The sequence below is a fragment of the Misgurnus anguillicaudatus genome, chromosome 6 (genome assembly GCF_027580225.2).
Source record: "Misgurnus anguillicaudatus chromosome 6, ASM2758022v2, whole genome shotgun sequence".
NCBI classification, from domain to species: domain Eukaryota; kingdom Metazoa; phylum Chordata; class Actinopteri; order Cypriniformes; family Cobitidae; genus Misgurnus; species Misgurnus anguillicaudatus.
The window spans coordinates 2,305,196-2,316,306 of record NC_073342.2 but is presented as its reverse complement, the minus strand read 5'-3'; the positions used below and the strand labels follow the sequence as shown (position 1 = coordinate 2,316,306).

The 11,111-nt window shown below is 42.6% G+C and overlaps 1 protein-coding gene across 1 annotated transcript in view; it reads right to left on the bottom strand.

The window, feature by feature from the left end:
* Positions 1-159: 159 nt before the first annotated feature.
* Positions 160-11,111, bottom strand: part of LOC129433574 (uncharacterized) — a 34,079-nt gene continuing 23,127 nt past the window's right edge. Inside the window, exons 9-27 of the mRNA XM_073869104.1 lie at positions 8,325-8,428; positions 8,120-8,238; positions 7,867-8,031; positions 5,201-5,400; positions 4,972-5,072; positions 4,708-4,826; positions 4,449-4,616; positions 4,074-4,273; positions 3,826-3,926; positions 3,562-3,680; positions 3,299-3,466; positions 2,920-3,119; positions 2,659-2,759; positions 2,395-2,513; positions 2,135-2,302; positions 1,514-1,958; positions 1,253-1,371; positions 993-1,160; positions 160-813 (exon numbers count right to left, since the gene is read on the bottom strand). Coding sequence (XP_073725205.1) covers positions 1,755-1,958; positions 2,135-2,302; positions 2,395-2,513; positions 2,659-2,759; positions 2,920-3,119; positions 3,299-3,466; positions 3,562-3,680; positions 3,826-3,926; positions 4,074-4,273; positions 4,449-4,616; positions 4,708-4,826; positions 4,972-5,072; positions 5,201-5,400; positions 7,867-8,031; positions 8,120-8,238; positions 8,325-8,428 — 2,356 coding nt within the window. The 3' untranslated portion in view covers positions 160-813; positions 993-1,160; positions 1,253-1,371; positions 1,514-1,754. The remainder of the gene's footprint in view (positions 814-992; positions 1,161-1,252; positions 1,372-1,513; positions 1,959-2,134; positions 2,303-2,394; positions 2,514-2,658; positions 2,760-2,919; positions 3,120-3,298; positions 3,467-3,561; positions 3,681-3,825; positions 3,927-4,073; positions 4,274-4,448; positions 4,617-4,707; positions 4,827-4,971; positions 5,073-5,200; positions 5,401-7,866; positions 8,032-8,119; positions 8,239-8,324; positions 8,429-11,111) is intronic.

The window sequence follows — 11,111 nt, the reverse complement described above, 5'->3', positions numbered from 1 at the left end:
CTCAAACTGATGGGGGAAAACAAACGAAAGGTGGCGAATTGAGCATGGACACGAGAAAAGAGTCACAGAACATATTGTGCAGCAAATCAAGGCCTTACATTGAAAAAGTTCTCATTGAGCAGTAGCAGATCTTGGAATGCTACGTAGACTGAGAATCTACCAAAGTTCACATCAAGCCAAGCGCTGAGACTGCTGGTGTCTGACCCACAGGTTGAGCCTGCAACAAGGCCACGCAGGGGAGACTCATTGAGAGAGAAACAGCAATCATGACAAGCAAAGTACAGTTATGTCTTATAACGCAAATGAAACAATTCAAACAAGCAAAAATGGAGGCTGGGAAAAAGTTGAATCAACTAGACTTACCCGATGCACTAATGTGTTTCAGATGATCCACTAGAACAAGTGTGAGCTCCTGCTGTCTCTCCAGTGACATCTGGTCAAAGACGCTGCTAAGACCCTCAATGCTACATTGGAAATGTAGAATATAAAGGTAAGATAGATGCTTATTTTGCCTACTTTAAGTGACTGACTAAAACATCTTGAGACAGGGCACTATGATTTATTGACAAAGTGCATTAAAGTACATGGCCAACAATGTTAGCTTGCTACGTACATTGCGTGAAATGCGATGCAGTCACCGTCTGATGTTGCTGTTTGGAGCATCTCTGCAGTTATGCTGGACAGGACAGGAATCAGTTTCACTGTGAACCAGGAAACCCAGTCTACTCTCAAGAACTCTGTAAAATGGAGACTGATGATTGAAAAGGTCCGATTCATCATGATGTCCCTCACCAGCAGATGGATTTCCAAAGCCTTGAGGAAATGACCAAACACAAAAGAACATCAACAGACCTGGTAAAAATTCCCTCAGCCCTCCTGAATTTTCTGCCGCATCATTTGTATCGATGAAACGAATGCAGACTTGTGCATACTTGCATGCATGCTGTTCTATTACAATGACATGCTTACCCAAGATCAAACATTGAACATACCTGCGAATTCTGGGTGAGACCTGCCAGGAAATCATTTACATTCTGAAACGCCTCAGCATTTTCTAGATGGTCAAATACCATGGTGATCATATCTGGGTTGTTCAGTGCTCCAGAGTTCACCGTAAGTTGAGCAACTTGGGAAGCGCTGAGAAGGTCCAGTGCCTCAAACTGATGGGGGAAAACAAACTAAAGGTTGCAGACTGAGCATGGACACCAGGATAGAGTCACAGAATAAATTGTGCAGAACATCAATTACTTACATTGGAGAAGTTTGCATTTAGCAGTAGCAGATCTTGGAATTCCACATAGACTGAGTATTTACCAAAGTTCACATCAAGCCAGGCTCTGAGACTGCTGGTATCTGACCCACAAGTTGAGCCTGCAACAATGCCACGCAGGTGAGACTCATTGAGAGAGAAACAGCAATCATGACAGGCAAAGCACAGTAATGCCTTTAAGGCATAAGAAGCAATTCAAACAAACATAAATCGAGGCCGGGAAAAAGTTCAACTAAGACTAACCCGATCCACCAGTGTGTTTCAGATGGTCCACCAGAACAATTGTGAGCTGCTGCTGTCTCTCCAGCGACATCTGGTCAAAGACACTGCTAAGACCCTCAACGCTACATTGGAAATATAAAATTAAAAGGTAAGATGGATGCCAATTTTGCCTGCTTTAAGTGACTGACTAAAACATCTTGAGACAGGGCATCTAACAAGGCAATAAGTGCATTAAAGTACATGGCCAACAATGTGTGCATACTTACATAGCCTGGAATGCAATGCAGTCGCTATAGGATGTTGCTCTCTGGAGCATCTCTGCAGTTATGCTGGGCAGGAGTGGAATCATTTTCAAGGTGAACCAGGAAACCCAGTCTTCCCTCAAGAACTGTGTAAAATGTAGAGTGATGATGGCAAATGTCCGATTCATCATGATGTCCCTCACCACTGGATGGATTTCCAAAGCCTTAAGGAAATGACCAAACACAAAAGAACATTAACAGACCCGGTACAAATTCCTTCAGCCCTGCTGAATTTTCTGGCGCGCCATTTGGATCGATCAAACGAATGCAGACTTGTACATGTTTGCATGCTCTTCTATTACAATGACATGCTTTCTCAAGTTCAAAGAAAAAAACATACCTGTGAATTCTGGGTGAGACTTGCCAGGAAATCATTCACATTCTGAAACGCATTGCCATTTTCTAGATGGTCAAATACCATGGTCATCATGTCTGGGTTGTTCAGTGCTCCAGAGTCCACCGTCAGCTTAGCAACTTGGGAAGCGCTAAGAGAGTCAATTGCCTCAAACTAATGAGGAGAAACAAATGAAAGGTTGCAGACTGAGCATGCATACCTGGAAACAGTCACAGAGCAAATTTTGCAGCAAATCAAGGCCTTACATTGATAAAGTTCACATTGAGCAGTAGCAGATCTTGGAATGCCACGTAGACTGAGAATTTACCAAAGTTCACATCAAGCCAGGCTCTAAGACTGCTGGTGTCTGATCCACAGGTAGAGCCTGCAACAATGCCACGCAGAAGAGACTCATTGAGAACGAAACAGCAATCATGACAGTCAAAGCACAGTAATGCCTTTAAGGCACAAGATGCAATTCAAACAAACATAAATGGAGGCCAGGAAAAAGTTGAATCAACTAGACTAACCCGATCCGCCAGTGTGTTTCAGATGGTCCACCAGAACAACTGTGAACTTCTGCTGTCTCTGCAGGGACATCCGGTCAAAGACTCTGCTAAGACCCTCAACGCTACATTGGAAATGTAAAATAAAAAGGTACGATAGATGCCTATTTTGCCTGCTTTAAATGACTCAACAAAACATCTTGAGACAGGGCACCACGATTTTATTGACAATGGCAAAATAAGTGCATTAAAGTACATGGCCAGCAATGTTAGCCTACTACCTACATTGTGTGGAATGCAATGCAGTCACCGTCTGATGTTGCTGTCTTGAGCATCTCTGCAGTTATGCTGGGCAGGAGAGGAATCAGTTTTACAGTGAACCAGGAAACCCAGTCTACTCTCAAGAACTGTGTAAAATGGAGACTGATGATGGTAAAGGTCCGATTCATCATGATATCCCTCACCACTGGATGGATTTCCAAAGCCTTGAGAAATTGACCAAACACAAAAGAACATCAACAGACCCGGTACAAATTCCTCCAGCCCTCCTGAATTTTCTGCTGCGTCATTTGTATCGATCAAACAAATGCAGACTTGTGCATACTTGCATGGATGCTGTTCTATTACAATTTCATGCTTAACCAAGATCAAAGATTGAACATACCTGTGAATTCTGGGTGAGTCCTGCCAGGAAATCATTCACGTTCTGAAACGCATCAACATTTTCTAGACGGTCAAATACCATGGTGATCATGTCTGGGTTGTTCAGTGCTCCAGAGTTCACTGTAAGTTGAGCAACTTGAGAAGCGCTCAGAAGGTCCAGTGCCTCAAACTGATGAGGGAAAAAACAAACGAAAGGTTTCAGACTGACCATGGACCCCAGGATACATTCACAGAATAAATTGTGCAGCACATCAAAGGACTTACATTGGAAAAGTTCGCATTGAGCAGTAGCAGATCTTGGAATGCCACGTAGACTGAGAATTTACCAAAGTTCACATCAAGCCAGGCTCTGAGACTGCTGGTGTCTAACCCACAGGTTGAGCCTGCAACAATGCCACGCAGGTGAGACTCATTGAGAGGGAAACAGCAATCATGTCAGGCAAAGCACAGTAATGCCTTTAAGGCACAAGAAGCAATTCATACAAACATAAATCGAGGCCGGGAAAAAATTCAATCAACTAGACTTACCCGATCCACCGGTGTGTTTCAGATGATCCACCAGAACAATTGTGAGTTCCTGCTGTCTCTCCAGTGACATCTGGTCAAAGACGCTGCTAAGACCCTCAACGCTACATTGGAAATGTAAATTAAAAAGGTAAGATAAATGCCTATTTTGCCTGCTTTAAGTGACTGACTAAAACATCTTGAGACAGGGCACCTAACGGGACAATGAGTGCATTAAAGTACATGGCCAACAATTTGAGCATACTACGTACATTGCGTGGAATGCGATGCAGTCACTGTAGGTTGTAGCTGTCTGGAGCATCTCTGCAGTTATGCTGGGCAAGAGAGGAATCATTTTCACGGTGAACCAGGAAACCCAGTCTCCTTTCAAGAACTCTGTAAAATGGAGACTGATGATGGCAAAGGTCCGATTCATCATGATGTCCCTCACCACTGGATGGATTTCCAAAGCCTTGAGGAAATGACCAAACACAAAAGAACATCAACAGACCCTTTACAAATTCCTTCAGCCCTTCTGAATTTTCTGCCGCACCATTTGGATCGATCAAACGGATGCAGACTTGTACATGTTTGCATGCTCTTCTATTACAATGACATGCTTTCCCAAGATCAAAGAAAGAACATACCTGCGAATTCTGTGTGAGACCTTCCAGGAAATCATTCATGTTCTGAAACGCATCGCCATTTTCTAGATGGTCAAATACCATGGTGATCATGTCTGGATTGTTCAGTGCTCCAGAGTCCACCGTCAGCTTAACAACTTGGGAAGCACTCAGAGTGTCCAGTGCCTCAAACTAATTGTAAAAACAAACAAAAGTTTGCAGACTGAGCATGGACACCAGGATACAGTCATAGAACAAATTGTACAGCAAATTAAGGCCTTACACTGAAAAAGTTTGCATTGAGCAGTAGCAGATCTTGGAATGCCACGTAGACTGAGAATTTACCAAAGTTCACATCAAGCCAGGCTTTGAGACTGCTGGTGTCTGATCCACAGGTTGAGCCTGCAACAATGCCACACAGGAAAGACTCATTAACAGAGAAACAGCAATCATGACAGGTAATGCACAGTAATGTCTTTAAGGCACAAGAAGCAATTCAAACAAACATAATTGGAGACCAGAAAAAAGTAAAATCAACTAGAGTTACCTGATCCGCCGGTGTGTTTCAGATGATCCACCAGAACAAATGTGAGCTCCTGCTGTCTCTCCCATGACATCTGGTCAAAGACACTGCTAATACCCTCAACGCTATATTGGAAATGTAAAATAAAAGGTAAGATAGATGCCTATTTTGCCTGCTTAAGTGACTGACTAAAACAGCTTGAGACCAGGCATCATGTTTTATTGACAATGGCACTGTAAGTGCATTAAAGTACATTGTGTGGAATGTGATGCAGTTGCCATCTAATGTTGCTGTCTGGAGCATCTCTGCAGTTATGCTGGGCAGGAGAGGAATCAGTTTCACCGTGAACCAGGAAACCCAGTCTTCCCTCAAGAACTGTGTAAAATGGAGACTGATGATGGCAAAGGTCCGATTCATCATGATGTCCCTCACCACCGGATGGATTTCCAAAGCCTTGAGGAAACAAATAGCAAATAGCATTTGTTTTACCTTAGTTATGAACTTGCAGATTTACCATGAATTTAAAAAGATTTGGTTGGTTCTTTCTAAAGTCAATTCTTTAGTTTTGGTTATATTTGGTTACATTGCAATTTGTAGCTTTTACGCTCCACACCAGTCCACAAAGCTTCTGAAAAGGGTTTATATTTTCGATCTCTTGTCAACCCTCAAAACATTCAAGCACAGCAGAGTCATCTAAAATTATGCAGGTAGCAACATCTCTGTGGTCTTCATAATGTGAGAAATCAGCGCTACTGTTCTATAGTGATTAACCCTTGTGCATTGTTCAAATTCACTACCCTTTCGTGTTGTTCGTTGATGAAAACATCCACTAAATTAAACTGCTGTAAAATATATCAGATGAATATTTTTTTGCATAAATCTGTTAATCAACCTCAGTTCTGATCAAAACGACCAAATTTTCACAAAATGTCCATGATTTTTAATCTTTAATTGGCAAGTTCATAATTTATGTCACACATTTGTGGGAAAATAAACAAAATGATTTTCAATATAAAAAGTGATTGTGGACTGTATTTTTTACCTTTTTTTTTTACCTTTTTCACCATCTTGTGCATGTCAAAGATTATTATAAACTTTGGCTTTGATGCATTTTTACCTTTTACTTTTTTTATTTTTTCTCTCCCTTATTTTCTATATTTGCCCCATTGACTTTTAACAACATTATACTGACATATAATAATATCGACATTATAACACCATTATTTATTTGAGTGCAAAGCCATGACATCATATAATCATTCTTGATTGTTGGTGGTTTTTCCTTTTGCAAAGAAGTAAAATTTGTCATTTTTACTGTTAATCGCCATGTGTCACCATTAACCCTTTGTAGACCTGTGCAAAAAACAAAGCTTAATTTCTGTTTTGTACATTGAGTTATATGGAGTATAACAGCATATTATTATTATGTGTGTGTGTGTGTGTGTGTGTGTGTGTGTGTAGGGTTAGGATTAGGGTTAGTATTAAGGAGAGAGCACCTTCTTCGAACACCAGTTGCTGCTGCACTGGTAATAGAGATTCAGGGTGTACTCACACTATCCAAACCAAACTGCGCTCGGCGCGTTTGACCCCCAAAGCCTGGTTCGTTTAACTAGTTTGATCGCTCTGTACCGTGCCCGGCCAGGTTGCAGAGGTGGGCTAGAGTGTGGTTTATTTGGGCTCAGGAGCGGAAGGCTATGTTGTGAGCGCAATCGCGCCTGAGCCTGATTCAAAAAGGTGAAGACGTCAATTGCACGACCACTCACCTTCATATGCCTTCTTAAAAACCTTCTGATGTGCGCGGCAGGGTTACATGAATGTCGGAGATGCACACGTGCGAGATCAACTAAGCATTATGATGACATGTGAGAGGGCTGTCTGTAATCGCGCACCAAACGACTCCAAATAAAAAACACAGACTTAATATTAAGATGTGTTCCAGTGTTAAGAGAGCGGTTTACTTCCTGTTTTTTTTTTCAAAACAATCACAACTTAATGACGAAAGCGCACCCGGGCTCGGATCGATAAAAGTACAGTGTGAGCGCGTGCATGTGGGGGTGTAGGGATGTGTGACAATCGCGCTGGGGCGTGGTTTGGTTTGGATAATGTGGGTGCACCCTCAGTCTCCTGCAGCTGTGCCTCCAGACACAAATTCACAGACACCAGCATACATCAGCAGCTCAGAAGTGAAGAGGGGAACATGCAAGTGTTGCACAGAACAAAAAACTCAGCACTTGCATCTGATGTGGTGGACACACTTGCACAGAGCACCAAGTGATACGCTGCAAGTCCTGCTGGAAAGACTGAACACACACATGTGCACACACACTGGTTTCCATGTTTTGTGGGGACATTCCATAGACATAACAACACGGAAGGGCTGTAAATTTGCCCACGGTGTATTGTTGAGGGGTTTTTTTTATTTAAAAGCATTTTCTCAAAATATGTGTCAAAATAAGATTTGTCACCAAAAATCATTCCATTTGCTGAAATAAAGAGAAAGTTGTGGCTAAATTAAGACCCCATCGTGTATGTAAACATCCCAACAACACACAAGGGTTAAGGACAGGGGGCACACCTTCCATGAAACTGGAAATAGACAATATATTTTCCAGTCGAACAGGCCTGATTAATAGAAGATAAGGCCTATAACTCTATCCACAGTGTTTAACCTGCTAACCAATCATCACACTGGTTATTGTGCTATCCCAAATGAACTTAAAAGTAAATGAAATAGAGAGCAGGAAAATAAACTTAAAGATACCTAAAACATTACAAAAATGAAACAAAACATAGATTTGGTTAATGTCAATTCTGTGCTTGACCCCAAACTAAATCATGGACAACTGATAAAATGGAATCTAGTAAGTTCTTAGTTAAGTTTTTAATTGTCTGAATAGGACTTTGGTGTAATGGACTTACGCCAGTTTGAGTTAGTGTCCAGAAAAACTCATCAACATTCTGGAAAGCATCACCCTCCTCTAGATGGTCAAAAATCAAGTTAATCATATTTATGTTTTTCAGTGCTCCCGACGTCTGAGTCAACTCAGCTACTTGAGATGGTGTCAGCAATCTAAATGAATTAAACTGCAGAGAGTAAAAGTTAACTGCAGGCATCAATTTTTTATATATAATTTCATCTCAGTGAAACAATCATATTGTTTATATTATTTACCTCAGTAAAATAGCTGTTGAGCATTTGCAGGTTTCTGAGCGAAGCATATCTAAAAAACATCCCTAAGTTCTTTTGTAGCCATTCACTGTTTTCTGTGTTGTTTGAAAAACACCCAGGATCTGAAATAAAATGTCATCCATGACATTCAATTTTCCATAATAAAAAATGACCCTCAATTCATGTGGCTGTTAATGTGTCTGAGTACCTGTGGTATCTGCTCTGGACAGGTAAGGGTAAATTAGATGAGTGAAGATCACTTTCTGTTGGTTGTCTGTAATCAGTGTTTCCTCTTCGCTAAGATCTCTGACACTATTAGTTCAAAAAATAATATTTGTATTAGCTTTCACAAAATTGGTAAACCAACAACTGAATTAAGAATTTACTCCTGCTGCAGGACTGCAAAACTTAATGACTTAATGTCAGAGCTGACGCTATGGGGAACGCCTACAGGGTGACAGCGTCTGAGTATGCATATCAAATTCGACCAATGGTTTGGTGTGACGTCATAGACAGAAGCCAGAGAGCATAAATACGGCAGAAAGGAATGCCCACTTTATCTGCCATAAGCCGAAGCGGGTATTCAGGCACGCCGGAAGTATGGCCAGGAAGACGCAGCGTCTTGTTCCCTTCTCAGGGAACAAGGGTTACATACGTCTTTGACGCTGCGTCCCAGCTGACGCTATGGGGAACGTTATACCCAATCCACCAGACTACAAGTGCCTGTCTGTGTGTAGAAAGCACAACTGAGACCAAAGCACACGATTACCAGGAATAGAGTTAAGATCCAACTCAAAAGTGTACAAAAGTGAGCGGTGAGGACTTGCCTGCCGCATCACAGATATCTGGATCGAGGCCCGTGCCCACAGGGTCTTATATGCTGCCATACCTCGAGTTGAATGCACTCTGATGGTTAAAGGAAAGGGCCGTCAGGAGGCTTTATAAGCACATGGGATAGCCTCGGCTATCCATCTTCTTAAAGGCTGCTTGGTGGCCGGGAACCCAGTCTGGGCCAAACCGAAGCATTTAAATAACTGCTCTGTTCTCCAGAACCTGGCAGGACTATGCACATACATGCATGCACTAAGCATAGCAAATTAAGTGCCCGCTGGCTAAATCCTTGAAAGGTGAAGGCTTGAAAGCCTGCAATATTATGGGGCGTGAAATATTATTCCAAACCTTAGACACGTAACCTTCACCATGCCTGGAGCGAACTCGAGGCAGGTGAGTGAAACAGAGAGAGCCAATAAAACTCCTACCCTCTAAAGGGAGGTAAAAGCTAGGAGAAATATAGTTTCCAGAGTAAGAAACTTTCTGAAATGGTATCAATGGCTCAAATGGTGCCCCTGATAAGTCCTCCAGGACCACACACAGATCCCACACAGGGATCCTAAAATGACTTGCAGGCTTTAGCCTCCGAGTGCCACACAGGAAATGCATGAATAGATGGTCTCTACTTAATGAGGGACCGACCACTAAGGTATGAAAGACAGATATAACTGCCACATAAGCCTTAATGGTCAAAGGTGACAGCCCTGCTGCAAACTGCTCCTATAGAAACTCCAGAACTGTACCAAGGGGCAGTTAACTGGGTCATATAAGTGCTCTTGGCACCATGTAAAGAATGTCTTTCTTTAAATGCGTATAATTTCCTGGTGGAGGAAGCACTGGAAGTAAAATAGTCTGCACAACCTCAGTTAAGAGACCCGTTTATATGAGTCTGTACAACTTAGAGGCGAGACCCAAAAACTCTAGGCAGGGGTAAAACACAGTGCCCCTTGCCTGAGACTATCGATCCCTCCAGATCAGCCCCTGAAATGGGGAGCCGTCTAGGAGGGAGACCAGGTTCGAAAACCACAATCGGGTCGGCCAACACAGGGCTATGAGCAACAGCTGTGCCTGTGGACCCTCTCCAGAACTCCCAGGAGCTGAGCAATTGGGGAAAAACACACTGGAGGCCCTCAGACCCTTCCTGTGTCATGGCAACCAGTCCAAGTGGGACTGGGTGAAAGAGAGAAAACCAAAGAGTACAATGTGAATTCTCCTGAATTACAAACAGGTCAGCTTTCGCTTGGCCGAACCTGATTTGCTCCCCCACGTGTGGGTGGAGTCTTCATTCCCCAAGCTCAACGCCTGCCTCAGCAGAACGTCTGCTCCATGTAGACTTACATAGGTTTTGACCTTATGGTCTTCCATAGCCACTTCCCGGGCTTAGAAGGATGCATCTATCGTAAGCCTGATGTGACGACCCTGAGTTTTGGCCTTCATGGGAAAGGAACCATGGTTTCTTCCATAATACTAAGGCACAAAGTATTTGCGTGTGACCTTGATCATGAGAAACAGGTTGCCCCTCAGGCAACCCCATGGTTAAAAGATGGATTCTATACGAGCAGGAGACAACCGTGCCTGCAGTCGTTAAAAACCATACCACGCCCAGAAAATAAGTCCTCTGTGCCGGAGAAGTATACTTTTCCTTGCATTTAGTTGATGGGACATTTTTTGGTCCTTCTGGCTTTCCTTAACTGATCCCAGCTAGAAAGAGATGCTTCTGTCATTAACGTTATGCGGCGACAGACCGCTCCTAACTTCGGGCCTGTAAACAAATACCCAACATTTTTTCCATATTCTTAGGGCACAAAGACATGTGCTCGTAACCCTGAACATGTGAAAAAGCCAACACTGGCCTTTTTGAGAAAGGAACCGTGGTTTCTGCCATAATACTAAGGCACAAAGCATTCGCTTGTGACCTTGATTATGCAAAACGGGTTGCCCCTTAGGGAACCCCATGGTTAAAGGATGGATTCTATACAATCAAGGAGCAAGGTGTCAATGGTCGTCTTTTAGACAACTATCAAGTCAGCAGTCATCCCCATGATTGTGTAACCTACAGAACTAGAATGAGAGACCATTTAAAGGTCTTTGCAGGTGTTTTGAGTTAATTAGCTTATTAGAGTGTGGCAGTAGGTGTTTTCATTATTGAACCATTTCACAATAT